The sequence below is a fragment of the Muscardinus avellanarius genome (genome assembly GCF_963383645.1).
Source record: "Muscardinus avellanarius genome assembly, chromosome: 7".
Lineage (NCBI taxonomy): Eukaryota > Metazoa > Chordata > Mammalia > Rodentia > Gliridae > Muscardinus > Muscardinus avellanarius.
The window spans coordinates 56,587,049-56,607,241 of record NC_137793.1 but is presented as its reverse complement, the minus strand read 5'-3'; the positions used below and the strand labels follow the sequence as shown (position 1 = coordinate 56,607,241).

Here is a 20,193-nt window from a genome sequence, read left to right as displayed (position 1 = left end):
TTTGAAAATGTTGCCCAACATGAATGACCCTTGGGCTGTGCAGACAGATGCATGGGGAATGGAAATGAATTTCATGTTTCGTCCCCAGGATACCTCATTATATATGTATTCAAATAATTCCAGCCAGGCTTAGTGGCTCATACCTGTAATCTCAGTACTTGGGAGGCTGAGACAGGAGGATTGCAGGTTTACAACCATCCTCAGCAACTCAGTGAGACCCTCAGTGACTCAATGAGACTGTTTTAAAACAAAAGAGGGCTAGAATTGTAGCTCAGGAGTAGAATGTCCCTATTTCAACTCCCTATACCAAAAAGAAAAAAAATGTTGACACATTTTAAGAGCTGAAAAAATTAAAAACGTTGTTGGTCCTAAGTACTGCAGATAAGGGACACTAAGCCTGTTTAAAATGTCCCGTATGATAGTGTGAGGTTTCTTAGACATCAGCTCTCCACATACGTCCCTCCAGTGTTGGAGGGTGAATGTGCTCTGGAGAAGTGTTCGTCGTTTATCTGAAACTCTGGGACGGCTGGGCACCGTGTGTCGTTGCTGAGCCTGGCCCTCCTCCTGTCCTCCATCCTTACTCCCCCTGCAGGACTTTCTGCACCTGTGACCCTACTGCTTCCCCATCTGGCACCTGCTCTTGGGTCACTCCCTGGGCTCCCCCCTTGGGGACAGTGGTGGTACTGCCCTCTTCTGTGGGTGCTGGTTGGATGCAGGGCCCCTTGTGACCCTGGCTTGTTTGCCACCCCAGATGTGGCCGAGGAGGCAGGCTGCCCCCTGTCCTGTGCGGTCAGCAAGAGGCAGGCAGAGTGCGAGGAGTGTGGTGGCCTGGGCTCCCCAACGGGCCGGTGCGAGTGGAGGCAGGGAGACGGCAAAGGTAGGCCCCGGGAGATGGAGGCTGGCAGGGGTGAGGGTGGCAGCCTGTGTGGGGCCCCTCAGGTTTTGTCGGCTCCCACAGTGACCCCTGTAACCCTCCTCTGCTCTAAGCCAGGTTGTATGGCTTCACAATGCCAGAAGAGAGGGCGTGGTGCGGGCTTGAGGGCCCTGCCACCCTGGAACTACAAGTACCAAGGCTGGATTCACTCCGGCTTGGGAAGTTCCAAGCACACTTGGGATGTTTAATGGACAGTGGCAGGAGGGGCCATCATCTGCCTCACAGGGTGCCCACTCCCGCGAAGTTCCTGCTCACAGTGCAGCAAGAGGCAGCATGAGCAGGATGGACAGCAGCAGCTCAGCACTGCCTGGCCCTGGGGACTCCTGCCCCGGTGCCCTCGGGTATCCTCATGGGTGGCCGAGGTTGCCATAGGCTGTGGCGGAGCCTGACCAGGGTATGCTGCTCCTGCACGGGATGATGGCCTGCTGTGTTGTGTCACAGGGATCACCAGGAACTTCTCCACCTGCTCCCCCAGCACCAGGACCTGCCCTGATGGCCACTGTGATGCTGTGGAGAGCCGGGATGCCAACATCTGCCCCCAGGACTGCCTCCGTAAGCTGCCTGCCCAGTCCACTGCTGGCATTTAGTCGATGTGCCGGGGACGGTGGGGTGGAGGGAGCCAGCAGGCAGGCAGCTTGGGGTCCCCCTTTGTGCGGCTGGAGGCTGTGCATAGGTTTGATGCATCAAGTTAGGCTGGGGTGTGGCTCCATGGTAGATACCTGCTGGGCATATGTGAGGCCCTGGGTTCCATCCCTAAAACCACACCAAAATAAAGCATAGCTTTGGTGGCCCATACCTGTAACCCAGCACTTGGGAGACTGAGACAGGAGGATCACAGGTTTGCAGCCAGCCTCAGTGATTCAGTGAGGCTCTCAGTAACTTGGTGAGACCCTGTGTCAAAATAAGAAAATGAAAAAAATTGGGAGTCTATCTTAAATGCAGAATGCCCCTGGGTTCAATCCCCAGTACTGAAAAGAAATGGAAAGTGTATTGCAGTAGTTTGAATATGATGTGCCAAGCCAAGCCCTCTCCTAACACTTCATTTGAACAAGGGGCCTTGTCACTCCTCTACACACACACACACACCTGTGGCTCCTGGTAGCCTGACTCACAGGGCCGCAGCCCTGCACCCTGCTGGCTGCTGGGGCCCACCTTCCCTTCCAGCTCCCCCACTACCCCTTTCTGCTCTGGAAAGTGACCATGTACAATGTTTTCTGCGACTTCAGCCAGGGTTCTGGGCAAGCTGGGTTTCTTTCCTCCCTCCGTGGCCAGGGGGCCATGTGGCCCTGTGGCTGGCACCTCTGCCAGGTGAGCAGGCTTCTGAGCCGCCCCTGCCGGCCCGAGCTTGCTGACTCATGTCAGGTGGGGTGGTGGCCCTCCCTCTCTGGGGGCCCAGGGTTGTCAGGCCAACCCTGGAAGCTGAACAGGCTGCATCTGTCCTCAGGGGGCAGCATTGTTGGGGGGCACGAGCCAGGGGAGCGCCGGGGCATTAAGGCCGGCTACGGCATCTGCAACTGCTTCCCAGAGGAGAAGAAGTGCTTCTGTGAGCCCGAGGACAGCCAGGGTGAGTGGGGCTGGCCCTTCCTGGAGCTCCGCCTGCTGCTCTCAGCCCTGGGGCGGGCTTCAAAGGGCAACTCCGAGGTCCCAGTCAGAGGGTTGCAGGGAAGCAAGCAGCCCCATGGGCCTCCCTCTGGGCCTCCCTCTCCCAACTGGAATAGCCCTGGAGCAGTGTTAGGGACCCCTACACGGTTCTTCTGGTCCCAAGTACTCTGATGAAGGATGGAGCAGAAAAGCAGTTCTTCCTCCAAGTAGCCCGTTTCCTGGCCTGCTGTCCCCTCCCAGCCAGGAGGCGCAGGTGCAGCGGAGGCACAGGTTGTGTTGACCATGCCAGGGACACCTTCCCGGTATTGGCCTTAGGCCCCAGCTCTCGAGCCTTTATTCCTCTTCTGCCTTTCTATGAAGAAAATTCTAAAGACATTTGAAACAGGGGAAAACCTCGGCCTCCTCGCCAGCCTTCCAGAGCCAGCTGTCACTCTGCCTCTGCTCTGTGACCTCGGCAGGCTTCTCAACCTCTCTGTGCCTTCCTCTTCACCCACGAGAGGGTAGCGGCAGGCTAGGGGAGGGAGCACCTGCTGACACTTGCCATGGTGCCCTTCCACAGGCCCGCTGTGTGATGAGCTGTGCCGCACGGTGATCGCCGCAGCCGTCCTCTTCTCCTTCATCGTCTCTGTCCTGCTGTCCACCTTCTGCATCCACCGTTACCATAAGCATGCCCACAAGCCACCCATCGCCTCGGCCGAGATGACCTTCTGCCGGCCAGCCCAGGCCTTCCCGGTCAGCTACTCGTCATCCAGTGCCCGCCGGCCCTCGCTGGACTCCATGGAGAACCAGGTCTCCGTGGATACCTTCAAGATCCCGGTGAGGAACCGGGCACAGTAGTGCATACCTGTAATATCAGTACATGGGAGGCTGGGGAAGGAGAATCATAGGCTTGAGGCCAGCCTCAACAACTTAGCAAGACCCTGCCTCAGATAAAAATTAAAGGAGGTAGAACACCCCTGGGTTCAGTTCCTGAACACACAACTAACATGTATGTGTGCTTACATGCATGCACGCACAAGCACACACACACACATACATATACACACCAATAAAAAAATGCCGGTGAGGGTCCTTAAGAGGCCTCTGCATCAGGGAGATGCAGAGGCCAGGGACACACAGGGTGTCTTGCCTGCTGGGCCACATCTCACAGCCTGAGGCTCAGCAGACAGCCCGCAGGCAGCCAGGTTGTCCTCACCCATACACACAGCACCAGGGGTCTCTGCCCCATTCTGCAGCCACCCTGAGCCTCTGTCCAGGGAAAGCAACAGGCTGTGAGACGGATGGCCCTGGAGGTGTCAGCATATGGCTGTTGACACTTGCCGGGAGGCTCCAGGAGGGCGTGTGGCACATGGCAGGGAACCTGGGGCAGAGTCTGAGGGCTGCTCTGAGCTTATTCTTCCAGTGGGAGCCCTAGAGCTTGGGGGCTGCGGTCCAGGCCCCTGTCCTTCCCTTTCTCCAGAAGCTTGGGCCACTAGCGGAGGTGAGGCCCGTGATGAGGCACTGTCTTTCCAGGCCAGAGGTGGCAGAGAGGGAGGCCCTGACGGTGGAAAGGAACGTGTCAGCCAGAGCCCCCTGGTGTTGGTGCCCAATTCTCTGGGTGGCCTGGCCCAGGGGCCAACATGCGCTCAAAGCCATATTGCTGCTTGAACTCCTGTAAGTTCAGGCAGCTGTGCTGAGTGGGTGCCCTGGGGCCTCCTGCCAGCGGCCTCTGCCCTTCTCTGCCAGGGGGTCCTCCTCTTCTGCATCCTGCTGGTAGGTACCTGAGCTGGAAGCCTAACTAATTTTGGCAGCAGTGAGGAAAGTGCTCGGAGCTGAGGGCATGTGAACAGAGCGGACTCGGGCAGGTAGTGCCGGGCTGGACACCTCTGTGGGAGCCTCTCTCTGGGCAGGAACTGGGCGGGCTTTCCTCAGCCCATAGCAGGGCTCCAGATGAGCTGTCTGAGGCCTGTACAGACCACCGGTGCTTCTGAGGCTGGAGATGCACGGTTCTTGCTGCGTCCTCCCCATCACCAGCTGACCAGGCCTGAGCTGTGTGACAGAGTGGTCCAGCCTCAGTGTCCTATATAAAATGAGGAGAGTGCTTTTCTCACATCCTCAAGAAGAGTAAGCTGATGCCAGCTGGATGTTCTTGGCATGGTCTCCAGAGTGCCTCCAATGGGTTTCCAGTGCCAGCCATGGGAATGGTGACAATAAGCCAGGCATGGTGGCGGACACTTGTAATTCCAGCATTTGGGAGACTGAGACCAGAGGAACACGGTTCACAGACAGCCTCATAACTTAGTGAGAACCTGTTTAAAAATAAAAAATAAAAAATAGGGCAGGGGGTGTAGCTCGGCAATCAAATGCCCCTGGGTTCCATCCTCAGACCGCAAAAAAAAGAAAAGAAAGGAAGGAAGAAAGAAAGGAAGGAAAAAAGAAATGGTGACAATAGGTGACGCTGTCAATGTTGTCCATGCCAGATTTGTCTGTGGAGTTCTTGGGGAACATAAAACAAAACCCAGATAGCCCAGGAGCTGGCCACTGAGAGAAGGCCTCCTAGGTCCTTACCAGGCTATCTCTGGCTGGGAAGCCTGGCAAAGCCACCATGAACAGGTCAGGGAGGCCCACACTTGGCTGCAGGGAGACCTGGAGGGATGGTTGCCTGGGCCAGCATGTGGGGGAAGGTCCCTGTAGGCTTTAGCATCCCCATCAGAGTTCAGATATCCCGGCCAGGGCCAGGGCCTGAGGATATGCGGTCACACTTGGGCTTGATGTGTGGGTGAGACTTGAGTAGGAGGGCACAGAAGGGGGCAGGCCATCCCAGAGCCCAAGCTGGGCCATGGTGACTGACAGTCAGGAGAGGTGTGGGAAGGGCTTCTGCTTCTATCTGTACTTCAGGGCAGAGGGCACCCAAGGAGTTTGGTGGTGCCTTTGCAGGGGCGGACCTGGACAACTCCACTGTGGCTGGGAGTTATGGGCTGGGAGGTGGCTGGAGCCAGTGGTGCCCAGAATTTCCTCTAGGGGATCAGGGCAGACCATGGGTGCCACACAAGCTCAAGTCCCTCACTTGAGCGATGAGGGCTGGAGCTCTGTGTGGTGTGGGGCTGGGCAGTCGACAGGGTAAGGGAGGGCTGGGCCCAGGTCACCCTGGGGACCACCACAGAGGGGGAACTCCTGTGGAGGAGGTGCCATCAGTCCTGGGTTGGACAGTGGACAGTCCTCTGCATGCTGCCTGGTCCACGGGGTGGGGGCTCCGTGATGCCTCGCCTTCAGCCTGTCCCGTTCCCTCACCTGTTCCCTCTCTTCTACCATCCCGCCTTTGTAGGAGGATCCAAAGTGGGAATTCCCTCGGAAGAACTTGGTTCTTGGGAAGACCCTGGGAGAAGGCGAATTTGGGAAAGTGGTGAAGGCAACGGCCTTCAGGCTGAAGGGCAGAGCGGGGTACACCACAGTGGCCGTGAAGATGCTGAAAGGTACCGTTGAGGTGCCCGCGTGGACTCCTGCAGGAGCCAGGATCTGGATTCCCACAAGGATGGGCCAGTGGTCATGGAGAAGCAGGGCAAGGACTTTGTTCTTCTGGAAGTTACTGGGCTGCTGCTTCTACACTGTGTTAGTGGAAAGCAAAGCATTAAAGAGTTAAGCTAGTTGGGCACGGTGACATACTTCTGTAATGCTAGTATTTGGGAGGCTCAGGTAGGTCACAGGTTTGAGGACAGCCTCAACAACTTAGATCCTCAGCAACTCAATGACCTGTTTCAAAATAAAAATAAAAATAATAAAGAGGGTTAGAGGTGTAGCTAGAGATAGAACATCTCTGGGTTCATATCACAGCACCAAAAGAAAAAAAAAAGGAAATAAAAGCCCTTTTGAGTTGATAGTTGCCCATCCACCCCATTCATTTCTCTCAGCCAGAGTGTCTCTCAGCCGGAGCCTGGTGAAGAGATCCCCTGTAAGGACTGGCCCCAACCCCAGCAGTCCCTGCTGATCAGCTGCGCCTTGATCCTGGCTCTTGATGGGCATGCCACCTGGTATGCAGCACAGCATGGCCCTGGGCAGAGGCTGTGGCAGCGCCGGTCTGGCCCTCTGCCACGGTCAGGCACCAGCCCTATGGACCAGGGAGCTGGTCACGGCCAGGCCTGTGTCACAGGGCTTGACTCAAGTTCTGGGGCAGACACTGAGAACACAGCACAGGGTGCTTCTCATGCCACCGACAGACCCTTGTGCCAGGCCCATCTTCAGGCCCTGGGGGCACAGTGAGCCCCTGGGGTTCTTCAGGTTTTTCGTGTGGCTCAGCACAGTGCTGGCCTGCCCACATCTAGTCCAGCAGGAGAGGCCTCAGCGAGTTGTCCCGCAGCTGTCCCCTCCCTTCCAGACAAGTCTGTGGTGCAGCTTGGCAGCTAACCAGGGGTCCTATATAGCTACATCTTCTGAATCCTCTGGCCCTGGGGAGAGCCTGAGTCTGGTCTGTCTGTCCTTGGGCTCTGTGATGTCTGGTCATCTTCACAGTGTGCAAGTGTACTTACGTTCTCAAGAGTGTGGTGGGCCAGACACCCAGGTGTGCAGTGAAATATTCAGGCTGTCTATCTGACTAAGGTGCATGAGTTCTTGGTGCTTTTCTGTGGCAACCAGCCTGATGTGGGCTCCCTGCACACATGCCTTTTTTGCCACATCAGGAGCCCTGGGAGTGCCTGCAGGGTTCTCAGCTCTCTCCAGGCCTGTCTCCACAAGTGGCTGTTTAGGGATGTTGAGGAGGATTATGAAAGGTGGGGGGGTCTCTGTTAGCTACTGTCATTGAAAACAAGAATTATGTATGGGACAAGATGCCACTTACATGGCCCAGCCCTGGGAGACTTTTCAGCCCACACAGGAGCTTGTTTTATGGGTTTATTCCCTGGGCACATGACGCCTGCTGGTTGACCCCAAGGGCTTGAGGAGCACCCAGTTTACACCTGGGCTGAGTTTTGAGAGGAAGGTGGTTCATTTCCTGCTCAGCACGGGCATGCCAGGGACTTATGGGATGGCCTGGGCACACCCCATTGTTTGTGCTGCATTTCAGAAAATGCATCCCCGAGTGAGCTGCGGGACCTGCTGTCCGAGTTCAACCTCCTGAAGCAAGTCAACCATCCACATGTCATCAAACTGTACGGGGCCTGCAGCCAGGATGGTAAGGCTGGCCATGGGCCTCCAGGCAGCTCTGTCCTGCCTCTCCCAGAGCCTGGCCTTCCCTGACCCTGGGCTTCTGGCTGAGTGAGCACTTGCCCTCAGAGGGGCTCTGCCCACAGCATTCCCTGGGCCTGCTGGGGCTCTCAAAGGTCTCTGGTGTGACATCCTGGTTGTCACTGTTCCAGGCCCAATACCTGGAGCAGGGAACTCCCAGAATGGGCAGTGCATACTGGGCACATACATGTGTGCCCTGACCTCTAGATAACCCCTGCCCTGGCCCTGCAGAGCAGGAGCGTTGTCACTGCTTCTCAGATAAGGACACAGGATGTCACTCTACCTGTTGGTTTTGCAAACCTGCTGTGCTCCCAGTGTGTGTGTGTGTGTGTGTGTGTGTGTGTGTGTGTGTGTGTGTGTCCACATGTGCACGTGTGTGTGTATGTTTTTGGAATGGGAAAGGGACAAGGAACAGAGAAAGGGCCACAGGCACCCTGGTCAGGGATGAGCAAGACTGAAGTCTTGGAAGCCACTTGAGAGGCAGGGGTCAGGGAGACGGCCTTGTGGACAGCCCAGCCAGGCTCGCGCAAGCCTCCCTGCCTCCTTTGGGCCTCTCCAGCCAGTACTGTGCAGGACTGAGGACACAGAGAAGCACAAGGTCTTAGTGGCAGGGAGAATTCTCTCCCAAGGGAAGACTGAGCTCAGTGGCCACCTGCCTCTGCACCCTGGAAAAGGTCTTGCACAGGCGCGTGGGTCAAGAGTGAGCTGGGCCTTCCAGGTCCTCACTCCCCACAGAGCCTCCACTACCTGCTGCCCAGAGCAGGCTGTGCCCAAGCCCACTTGCTGGTTGAGTGACCAAGCCTACACACCTCCTGCCACCACCACGGCCTCCCACACCTGGGGCTGCCTCTCTGTCCCCAGGGCCACTCCTCCTCATTGTGGAGTACGCCAAATACGGTTCCCTGCGGGGCTTCCTCCGGGACAGCCGCAAGGTGGGCCCTGGCTACGTGGGCGGCGGAGGCAACCGCAATTCCAGCTCCCTGGACCACCCAGACGAGCGAGTGCTGACCATGGGCGACCTCATCTCCTTCGCCTGGCAGATCTCCAGGGGCATGCAGTACCTGGCAGAGATGAAGGTGTGTGCCGGGGTGCCATGCTGGCCGAGCCTGTCCTCCAAGGGCTTGGCCCCAGGGTGCCTGAGGTTTTCTTTTTGCAGCTCGTCCATCGGGACTTGGCAGCCAGAAACATCCTGGTTGCTGAGGGGCGGAAGATGAAGATTTCAGACTTCGGGCTGTCCCGAGATGTTTATGAAGAGGATTCTTATGTGAAGAGGAGCAAGGTACTGGTCCCAGGGTGTGCTGGCTGGGGAGTGTTGGGTCAGGCCAAGCAGGGATCATCTGACAGAGGTTATGTGGCAGCGCTCTTAGAATATCTGCAAAAGATGAAGCAGACTTGTAGAGTACTGAACTTTTCATCCTTCCACCTCTGCTCTTTCCCCGTTCTGGGTTCCCAGAGACCCCATTCAGGCTCTTTCTGTGTTGGATCCTTTCTTGTGAGTGACTTCTCTTGCTTTTAGTCACTGTCACTTTCCAAAGCCACCAGAAATAACAGCCCCCTTTCCCCACTTGTCCCTCTCCATTTGACAGAGTAAATGCCTAGTGTCTCTTTCCTGTAGCCTCAGCTTTACTCAAAGGTAGTGGGGTGGAGTGAAGTGAACTGGAGCTTGGCGGTCATTCTTTGCAGCAAGGAATGCCATGTTTCGCAGGTGGTTGGGGGCTGAGTTTTCCTGGAGTCCTGGGACACCCCCCCCCCCAGGCCTAGGAGCACCTGGACAGTGGGGTCCAGAGATGTAGCTTGTAGGTCTTGGGAGCTTCCTCCAAGTCCAAGGAAAATGTGGGATGCCTGATTCCCTGCATCTGTCCCTGTGGCAGCTGCCTGGACCTTCATTTTGTCACCCAACACAGCCACTCTTGCATCTCTCCAGTGACAGCTCGGGCAAGTTCAAGGGTCCCATTGACCAGGCACTGAGAGCTAACCCTAAGAGAAGGAGCAGGCACAGGGCTTCAAAGAGCTCGGCTCTGCTCAGGCAGCGGGCAGTCTGTGTGGTCAGTGTTGTGAGGACCGTGTCTGCCGCATCTGGATTTCTGTCTATGTGACAGCAGATCTCAGAATTGCTGAAGGGAAGTGGCCGCCGTGCAGGGTGCAACAGAGCCTTCCTGTGGATGCTGGGGTTGAGGGTGTCATAGAAGGAGTGGAGCTAAGTCCTAAAGAATACTTTCAAGAAAAAAACTCCCAGTCCTTTTTATTTTGATACGGGGCCTTGTTAAGTTACTGAGACTGGCCTTGAACTTGCAATCCTCCTGGCTCAGACTCCCAGGTACTGGGATTGCAGGCATGGGCCACCATCCCCAGCCAGACACCCATTTTATGAATTGATAGACTTCTGGTATGCACCGGTAGACCCAGCTACTTAGGAGGCTGAAGCAGGAGAATAGCTTGAGCCCAGGAGTTTGAGCCCAGCGTGAGCAACATAGTGAGATGCTGTGTAATAAAGACAAAACCTATATCCCAACTTGCATAGGAAAGGATTGTCGGGTCAGACCCCAGTGCATAGGACAGGAAAGGCCCTGGTTCAGAGGTGCAAAAGGGGCCCTGGGAAGAGGGAAATCCAACCTCAAGGCACATGTACTGGTTTCTTCCTGCCAGGGTTCACAGAAGAGCCTTTAGCTGGTTGACATCAGAAGTTCTCAAGATGGAAACACTGGGCACTGGTTTCCCAGACACATGTGCCCTGAGACCATCAAGAGGGATCTTGCTGGAGGGACCCTTGGGCCCCTATTGTGAAGTGCCCCTCTGCCCCACCTAGGGTGCCCGAGTCATCCTGTCCCTGCCACAGGTCGCTTCCTTGGGTCTCTCCTCAGCAGGCATGTGGCACGTGACGAGTGGCCCTGAGTGTCCTTGTGTGGCTGCCTGACTCCCGCCAGCGTCTCTGCAAAGCCCAGGCACTTTGGGCTAGAGCTCTGGCCCTCCGGAGGCTGTGCACACCCAGCTCTGTCCCGGGACTTGGTGCTCAGCTCTCCCTCTAGGGTGGGAACCTGATGGTCACACTGACCTTTTCACCCTGGTTCCCAGGGCTTCAGAATGCCATTGATGTCTTTCTCACCCCTCCACCTTTAGGGCCGGATTCCTGTCAAGTGGATGGCAATTGAGTCCCTTTTCGATCACATCTACACCACCCAAAGTGATGTGTAAGTGTGGGTGCTGCCTCCTTGGGTTGGGGTAACAGGCCATGGTGCTCAGCTCTGCAGCTTGTCTGGGGAGCAGTGCAAGCTCAGCCATCCACAGTGACCCCGAATTGAGGGACTATCAGCGATTCACTCAACAGATGGCTGGGCCCAGGCAGTTCTCAAATGTGTGGAAGTAGGGATCTCCTTCCTCATCTCTGGATGGGCCTAGCCAAATAGTTTCCTTCTCTGTATCCTGGGTCAGGAATTCAGCGCAGACAGGTACCCATGCTGCTCCCATGCCCACATGTGGGCTTGGGGACCACTCAGAGATCACCTTTGTGGACACGTGTCCCAAAGTCCTCAAAAGCAGGGGCTATAATTTATTCTTCCAGAAACAAAACAGATCTGTTTCTAAAGTCTGCAGACCCAAGTAACATGGGCTTTGAGAGGCAGTTCTAAACAAGTCTCCTGGTTACATAGGTTGAGGTAGAACAGTTGGAAAACACAGAATAACACAATCAGGAGACAAAGTCACTCGGGCCACAGTACCCCAGGCACCCCTGCAGGTCTCACGGGCATGGCGCTCTGGTGTCTTCCTTGGTATGTATCTGTGTACTTTTTCTTTCTGTAACTGGGCTCATGGGATACTTGCAGTTTTGTGATATTCTCGTTCCTGCTTCATAGTAAATTTTATCTTGCAGTTTAATATTTCTCTGGAAACTTTTTTCTACTAATATTGTATGAAAACATCCCAGCACAGAGTAATGAGGAAGGGAAGGAGTGTCACCCTCTGGGTGTGGCTGGCCAGTGGTGGGGGCTCTGCAGATAAGTGAGCATCGCAGGGCTTAGATGCTGGGCAGCTGTCCATGCAGCCAGACCCGGGCTGACATCTGCATGCACTGAGTCCTTCTTGGTGCTCTTGGAGACTGAATGGGCTGCCTGCCAACTTTGGACAGACAGGGCTGGGTTCCCCGGAGGATGCCCCAAGCCAAGCAGAGCTGCTCACTGGTCACTTGCTCACCACAGGTGGTCTTTTGGGGTCTTGCTGTGGGAGATCGTGACCCTGGGCGGCAACCCCTACCCTGGGATTCCTCCTGAGCGGCTCTTCAACCTTTTGAAGACAGGACACCGGATGGAGAGGCCAGACAACTGCAGTGAGGAGATGTAAGCACAGATGCTTTGTCTGGCTGCCCTCCTACATGGACACACAATCACTCATTCTGTCCCCACTCCTGAGCAGCCCTGGGCCAGCAGCCCTGGGGGATCTGAGTGACAGAGAGCAGCAGGGCAGAGGTCAGAAAGCCACCTTTGGATGTGGGCAGATGCTGGGCCCCTGACCTCTTGGGAGGGTGCTTGTCGGCCTCCCCAGGAGACTTGGAAGAATGGAGGGGTGGGCATGGTGACACAAGCTTGCAATCCCAGTACTTGGGAGGCTAAGACAGGAGGATTGCTGATTTGAGGGTAGCCTCAACAACTTACCCTGTTTCAAAATAAAAAATAAATAGGGCTTGGGGTATAGCTTGGAGATAGAATGTCCCTGGCTTCAATCCCCAGCACCAAAACAGAACAAAACAAAAAGACAGTGAATAGGAGCAGGGACAGGTGTGGGCTGAGCCCAAGGCCTTGTGCAGGGTGCCCGGCTGGGGGCACAGCGACAGGCACGGCAAGCCTAGATGTTAGAGCATGGGACCATCAGTGCTTTACACTGGTCAAATCAGAAGGTTCCAAGAGGCCTGGCTGAACCAGAAGAGAAGGAACCGTCTAGGGGTGGGGACTGTGGTCTATGCCCAGCTCAGGGCTAGGTGAGGCATGCCAGGCAAGAAGATACCACCTCCTAGGCACATGTCTGGCAGCCTCCCCAGCACACAGCTGTTACGGCCTGGAGCCCGCAGTCTTGCCCTGGCTCCAGGGTAGGTGCAGGACCGGGGTGCAACTGCCCAAAACTTTGTTCATTTCCACACCTGAAAGCTCCATCTTTTGTAAGAATTTTAAGGACTGGCACTTCTTACTTAGACACCAGGGGGCGCAGACCCTGAGTCACTATGCCCAGGCGGCTTGTAAAGAAAGGAGAGAGGAACCCCTCTTGGAGAGAAAAGGAGCCTGTGGATGCTGGGCTCAGCTCCAGGACCTGGTTCCCAGCCAGGCTCAGAGAGGCAGGCAGTGCAGAGACCACTGTGGGCTGGGGGCTGAGCCTCTGGGTGCAGCACCCTGCCCCTGCGGTGGTCCTGCTGTGCAGCTCCGGGAGAGGCTTGGTCTTACTCTCCCTCAGGTACCGTCTGATGCTGCAGTGCTGGAAGCAGGAACCGGACAAGAGGCCTGTGTTTGCCGACATTAGCAAAGACCTGGAGAAGATGATGGTCAAGAGCAGAGTGAGTCTTGGAGCTGCTCAGCAGGCGGGAGGGGAGGGGGCACCCCAGCCCACTTCAGCGCTGGGCCCCATGTGGGGCTGGCCGAGGGCGGGATGACAGATTGAATCCTGCTCTTCAAACCAGGCCCTTGAGCTTTGTCCCAAACCATGGAGCAGCTTGATGCTCCGGAGGTGCTCTCCACAGGCAGGCAGGGAGGAGGCTGTTCCAAACTGAAGGAGCTGGTTTGCAGTAACAGACCTGGAACTTGGAACATGGGAAAGCAGCGCTGAGCAGTGTTGCCATCAGCAGCCTCACTCCAACCGTCTGAACACCTCACTCACGAACGTAGAGGAGGAAAGGGTTCCTGGGGCTCCTGGCTTCAGAGGGCCGGCTTGGAGGCAGAATGGTGGCCAAGGTGGCAGGGTGCACAGGGAACCCAGGTGGCAGGGTGCACAGGGAACCCAGCTCTCACATCGTGGAGGCAGAAGCGGTGAGGGGGAGGGGGCAAGGGACATCTGGAGTCCCCCAGGTCACACCCCAGGGCCGCCTCCTGCTGACCTCCCCACCCATTCACATTATTAATCCATCAAGTGGATTTATCCTCTGCTGAGATTAGAACCCTCGTGATTCAGTTCTTTCTTCTCTGTTTTTGAATCGCCACGGCATACACTTCCCAGGGGACTTTTGGTAGCCACACCATAACAGCAGGTGTCCTGCGTGCAGCCTGAGGTGCCCGGCTGGGGCTGGCAGTGACGAGGGCGTGGTGGGGACTGTGGCACACAGGACTCCAACCCCCTCTTAAAGAGCCCTTCACTGTCACCATGTGACCTACAGGAATGGAAGCCCCTGCATACCAGGTCCTCTGAATTTTAAGAGGTTTATTTTAAAGTTGGACATATGGAGAAACTCACCTCAAAATAAAATAAAAAGATCAGGCTTCAGTTCCCAGCACCACAGAAAAAAAAAGGGGGGTGCTTATGTTAAGTCACCTGGTTTTTATTGTTAATTAAATTTTCAAAAGCCTCATGTGGGTCAAAGGAATCTTATCTGGGAATCTAGCAGTGGCCTGTGAACCTCTGATTTGCAACTCTGTAAGTAAATGAGGAAGTCACCAAACTTTCCAGCTAGTATTTATTGAGCAACTACTGTGTGCTGTATTCTGTCTTGGCTGCTGGAAATGCAAGTAAGCAAGACCAGCAAGGTTCTGCCCTCAGACTGCTCACTTAAGAGGCTTCATTGCCCCATTGGCAGGTTGTCAAAAGGCTATCCTTTATTCAAACTCAAAAGCAGGATGCATGATCTAGGCCTCCATGTAACAAAACCTAAGAACACTGTTGTCATTGGGCAGAACCTCCAGTTCCTGTGGCTGAGTGCTGTTTTGGCCTAAGCAGAGGTCGTCACTGATGCCAAAGGAGCTGGCCTTCCTAGAACAGTGCTGAGAAGCAGCAGGGAAATGGGGGAGGGTCTGGCACACGTTCAAGCAGTAACAGGGGCGTCTTGTGCCTGCAGCAGTGTCCTGGGCAAAATCGACCACAGATTCAGACTCCAAGCCCTGGTGTGATAGTCTAGATGGCCAGGGTCCTTGGAGGGAAACTGAAACACATTCAGCTTCTTGGCAAGTATTGCTTCCACATTTGTAGTGTGGCCCCAGCAAGCTGTCCCAGGGCCTGAGGGTTGTAAACAAGCCAGTCCCCGAGGCCCCCACTCAGGCTGTGGCACAGCCAGCTGTGGAAGGCCATGGTGCTGGGTGGCACCTGCTGCCCCACAGGGCCTGGAGGGACGATGCTGAGGGGACATGTTTGTCTCCAGGGAGGTGAGTGCCCAGGAAAAGAGACAGACTGGAGAACCTGGGACCAGGCGAGCCAGCAGCCGGTGGGGCGGGGCTAAGTGCCGAGGGGCCGGGTGCACATAGGGTAAAGATGCAGCGGTGCCTTATCCCATGGGCATCGGGGGCTGCTGTGCATGCAGAACAGGGTGACCGCCGTCTCTTTTCTAGGACTACTTGGACCTGGCCGCGTCCACCCCGTCGGACTCTCTGCTCTATGACGATGGCCTCTCAGAAGAGGAGACGCCCTTGGTGGACTGTAACAGCGCTCCCCTCCCTCGCGCCCTTCCCTCCACGTGGATTGAAAACAAACTCTATGGTAGAATTTCCCATGCATTTACTAGATTCTAGTGACGCTGCTCCCTTCTGCACCTCCTTGCTATCTGTGATGCTTTCTAAGAGTGTGCGACCCAAAAACCAAAGTCCGTTCCGAACCTCTCTTTTCTTTGTAAATGTCTGACTCTGCCTCCAGTTTACACTCAGGCATTTTTGCAATTGTGTCTTTCTAAAAGGATGTGAAAATAAATGTCATAACCCATGCTACAAAGCCACTTAAGATGACAGAGAAGAGATAGATCGGGTTTGAATCCTCAGGGGCCATTGAGAAGGGATGGGAACTCATTGCTGGGGTGGAAGCTAGTATTTCTGGTTTAGTTACTTAGATAAATCTTGGGGGGGGGTGGTTCAGAAAGGAGCAGCCACACCCTTGGCCTGCCCTGAGAACAGAGCCAGGGGACCCCCAGACCCATCCAGGGCTGGTGGGAGCCTCAAGGAAGCTGCCAGACCCCCACTCCCAGCCGTGTGCCCACTGTTGGGGCAGCGAGACAGAAGGACCAGGTGGTCCCCGGGCAGACACCCAGACTGCTGTTTTCACATCCTTCGCTCCCCCTTCCTCACCACAATGGATGTCACTTAGGAAGCCAGTGCTAAACACTGGAGCTAGTGCTTCTTCCAAGAACATAATGTGGTGCTGTGGTCTTGCAATGGACAGTAAATATGGTTCTTGCCAAAACTCCTTCTTTTGTCTTGGATTAAATACTTGAATATTTTTTCTGCTTCCTAACTTCATCACTGACTGTTTTGAAATCTCGGAATCCCAAGCATTTCTCCGGCTGAGATTGTTCTTCCACCTTCTTCCCAACTCACTGGGTCCTCCTGGCCTGGGTCTGGCTGTATGCCTGCGCTGGCTGCCCATGTGATGCGGTGGGCGGCCCTCCACGGGGAAGCTCCCCTCCTCCATTGAGATGGCAGACAGAAGAGTGGCCCCTTTATGTTAGAGAATGTCTCAAAGAGCGTTCCTCTGCAGTGAACCATTGCGTACAGCCCTGTGCTCATGTTTCACGCTGCTGTAGGGAAACAGCCTAGCAGCTCACCAGATAGACACCAGATGTGAGAATCTGAAGCTCATAAAAGTGAAAATCGGTAGTGTCTACCTGGGTGTGGTGGCACATGCCTACAATCCCAGTAGCTAAAAGGCTGAGATAGGAGGATTGCAGGTTCAAGGCCAGCCTTAGCAACTTAGACCCTGTTTCAAAATAAAAAGGGTTGGGGGAAGCTCAGAGGTAGACTGTCCCTGGGTTCAATCATAGTACCATAAAACATATATTTATATATGTGTATATATTGGTAATGTTGGTTAAATTTCTTATCAGATGTGGTAGCACATACCTATAATCCCAGTATCTAGAGGCTGAGACAGGAGGATTGAAGGTTCAAGGACAGACTGCAACTTAGACCCTCAGCAACTTAGAAAACCCTGTTTCAAAAAAAAAAAAAAAAGAAAAAGAAAAACATTTTTAAAAGGCTGAAGGTACTACTTGGAAGTAGAATGCCTCTAGATTCAATCCCTAGTACCCCCCAAAATTAATAGCAAATTAATTAACTCAAAGAGCATTTGATATTTCCCCCTAAGCAGAAGTGTTTTGGAAACCTGGAACTCGAAGTCATTAATGTAATTGGGGCAGAAAGCACGAGTTTGGTTTGAACATCAAAGGGAGTTTTGCTAAGGCCTTACTGTCTGCACATGAAGTCTGGGTTCTTCAGTGCAGAACAAATGATCTGTTTTCATTTTTAGGCATGTCAGACCCGAACTGGCCTGGAGAGAGTCCTGTACCACTCACGAGAGCCGATGGCACTAACAGTGGGTTTCCAAGATATGCAAATGATAGTATATATGCTAACTGGATGGTTTCACCCTCAGCGGCAAAACTAACGGACACCTTTGATAGTTAACATTTCCTTGTGAAGGGTGATGGACTCACAAGGGAAAGAAACATGCCGAGAACGAAGAACCCACTTCTTTTGTGCACGCCGCACTGGCCCAGCCAGGCTGGTCGCCCAGGTGGCAGACGCGTTTTCGGTAGTTTCTTTTAACTGTTCCCAAAGTGGTTTTCCTTCCATAGCTGGGGTTTTCCCTTCATACAGATGTGCCCCACGGAGGTGTTGTGAGTCTTTGTGGTTAAGTATCTGTTCTCCTTAGCACTAGGCAGAGCCCCTGTTGGTCTGTGCCCATCAGAAACCTCTGTATACTCCTGCCCCACCACCTGGTATAAGAAATCAAACCTGAACTGCTTGATTTTTCTGGTTACCACCAAACAATACAATCAGGTTTCAACATGAAGCACATGCGTGTGCACGCACACAAACACACACACACACATGCATACACACACAATACAGATACTCACATGGATACACATACACAGGCTTTAGGAAACAAAACTTCCAAATGACCTGCTCTTGCCCAGACGGAGAGCCTGGTGGGGTCTGGGGGGTGCCGTCAGAGCTCTGCCAGGTTCTTGGAGGAAGGGGGCCACAGCACAGTCCTGAGAATGGTGTTTAAAAACCACCTCGCCTATTTTTAGGAAAACATTTCATTTTTATCATGATTAAAATGATTCCTAGATTTAGCACAATGAAGAGATAACTGCCGTCTTTGCTGGGTCCTCGAGGGCTTGAGGGAAGAGGACACATCAGACGTTTCTGTGCCCCACTGGCCGCTGCATTGTCCTCAGGTGTCAGTACTGAGCGACCACTACCCTGGCCAGCACAAGATGAAGAAAGAGGGTGCTGGGAGCCCGGCGGCCTCTGTTCTGGGACCACTGGCCTCCGGCACAGTCCTGCTGTCGAAATGACGACAGTGGCTGTCACGGATCCCCTGTGGAGAGGCACACAGGGCAGCAGGCGAGGTGGCTTCCTGTGCGTGCCAGTTCTGATACGGCAAGACATTTCGGTTTCTTAGATCCTGGACCTGACTCATACGTGAGCTGCTTGTGAAGACACTGCGGCCCTCCAGGCTTGCAGGGCACGGGGTGGCTCTTGGGAAGTCCCAGCGGCTCTTCTGGCTCTCCCAGCACAGTCACATCACAAAAGGGTCTCATTACCCAAACACTGCCTGGTCTTCAGATTTAAACCACTGTGATAGAACTTTCCAGTAGTCTTGGTGAAGTACTGTAATTTACAGGCATTTCACAGAAGCGGTAAAATGACAGCATTTTGTGTGGCCAAGAAGGCTTGAATGGGTGTGTGTGTGGTAAAGCCTTATGGTTTACATGTCTGGGTGTGTGTGCACGCATCCAGAGAGCTGGAAAATACTTCTTTGGACATGTAACATGGCTTTAATTTGGGCCATTTTTCAGCTGCACTCTGAGAGGTTCTTCTGCAGATATCTATAGTTGTGGTAAACTTTTAGGTTTCCTATGTGTTTAAGAATAATCTTATCAGCTGGGCATGGTGGCGCATGCTTGTAATCCCAGTACTTGGGAGGCTGAGACAGGAGGATCTGAGTTCGTGGACAGCCTCAGCTACTTAGGCCCTCTGCAACTCAGTGAGACCCTGTTTCAAAATAAAGAATAAAAGATCTGGCTGGGGGTGTAGCTCAGAGGTAGAATGCCCCTGGGTTCTATCCCCAGCACCACATCCCCCCAAAAAAGAATAGTCTTATTGATGCAGAAATAAGTATAAACTCAAATAGTTAAACCTGCATAGTAAGTGTAAGTCATTACAACAGGTTTGTTCTCTTAGGACAAGAGCTCAGGGTTCAGGTGACTGATCAGTGATGGGGAATTAACACTTGACTAGTGACCCAATTGTCTTTGCACTCATACTTGCTAGTCCTATCAGACAGGATTTTCATATACATATGCAGAAGTTACTAAGTATTAAGTATTACTGAGTATTAAGTAGCAATCTGTCAGCTATTAAGATTTGTAAAATCCATTTATTTTAAAGATCATACCATGTTAACTTGTTTTTGTAATCAAGGTGACTAAAGAAATAATTTCAGTTGTGTAAATAAAATCATGTATCATAAAATGTGTAAATTCCTTTTTTACTTCCTAGCCAGAAACATCAAATCTATGCTTTTGAAGTTTTCATACAAAAATTAAAATGTTATGAGAAGCCAGACACAGTGGTGCCTGCCTGTAGTCCCAGTATTTGGGAAGCTGAGACAGGAGAATAAAAAGAGCTGGGGTGTAGTGTGGAGACAGAATGCTCCTGGGTTCAAAGCTCAGTGCAAAAGAAACCTATAAGATAATTTATTACAGTGGCCACTGGGGACCAGATAGTGACCAAGGACTGTAGACTCCATTGGTGTATCCTACACATGGTAGCACATTGTGAATAAGTGCTAAAATTCAGCTAACTGCCCTTCAAGGGATTCTTCATTTGGGTGACTTTCTTTAGGATTAAGCAGAAGCAATGTTTAGTTTGGGTATTTGAGGCTCTGGCGATTCCTCCTTGTGATTTCTTGAAGCCAGAGTTGATTGTAGGATAGAATGTATTTCTGAGCACCACGTAGCTGTCAGTTACTAAAATGTGTGAAGTTTGCATAGTCGTCCATTTGCTGTCCTGAACTGCTGTGAAGTGTAACAGGCTCACTGTCTCTGCTCACGTCTTGGTGTGGATTGGGATTCCACGAGCTCCTCTTACAGGCCCCGGCAAGGAGTTAGGTAGATCTGCTGGCAGACAAGCTTGTTACCAACATAAATCTGGTCTATGATCGCTGCCTTGATGCCGAGGGCTGTGTCATTCCTGGTAGACACCTGTGCACCAGGCCCAGGTGTGCATCGCCCAAGCTGTGCCACCCCGAGTGGCCACAGCTCCCAGCCCTCAGTGCCT

General features: G+C 53.6%; 1 protein-coding gene across 20 annotated transcripts in view; it reads left to right on the top strand.

The window, feature by feature from the left end:
- The window catches only part of RET (ret proto-oncogene), a gene marked incomplete at both ends in the record, with an annotated part of 49,193 nt that extends 31,889 nt beyond the window's left edge, over nucleotides 1-17,304 (top strand). For 10 of the 20 annotated variants that reach the window (XM_080699239.1, XM_080699237.1, XM_080699230.1 and 7 more), the window contains 13 exons: nucleotides 752-877; nucleotides 1,376-1,486; nucleotides 2,379-2,498; nucleotides 3,096-3,352; nucleotides 5,841-5,988; nucleotides 7,572-7,679; nucleotides 8,594-8,808; nucleotides 8,889-9,011; nucleotides 10,850-10,920; nucleotides 11,926-12,063; nucleotides 13,169-13,268; nucleotides 15,244-15,391; nucleotides 17,147-17,304. In XM_080699239.1, the coding sequence (XP_080555365.1) occupies nucleotides 752-877; nucleotides 1,376-1,486; nucleotides 2,379-2,498; nucleotides 3,096-3,352; nucleotides 5,841-5,988; nucleotides 7,572-7,679; nucleotides 8,594-8,808; nucleotides 8,889-9,011; nucleotides 10,850-10,920; nucleotides 11,926-12,063; nucleotides 13,169-13,268; nucleotides 15,244-15,391; nucleotides 17,147-17,304 (1,823 nt within the window). Of the gene's footprint in view, nucleotides 1-751; nucleotides 878-1,375; nucleotides 1,487-2,378; nucleotides 2,499-3,095; nucleotides 3,353-5,840; nucleotides 5,989-7,571; nucleotides 7,680-8,593; nucleotides 8,809-8,888; nucleotides 9,012-10,849; nucleotides 10,921-11,925; nucleotides 12,064-13,168; nucleotides 13,269-15,243; nucleotides 15,424-17,146 lie in introns of those variants that run through there. The other 10 variants (XM_080699241.1, XM_080699231.1, XM_080699240.1 and 7 more) reach the window with 5 other exon arrangements.
- Between the last annotated feature and the right edge of the window lie 2,889 nt (nucleotides 17,305-20,193).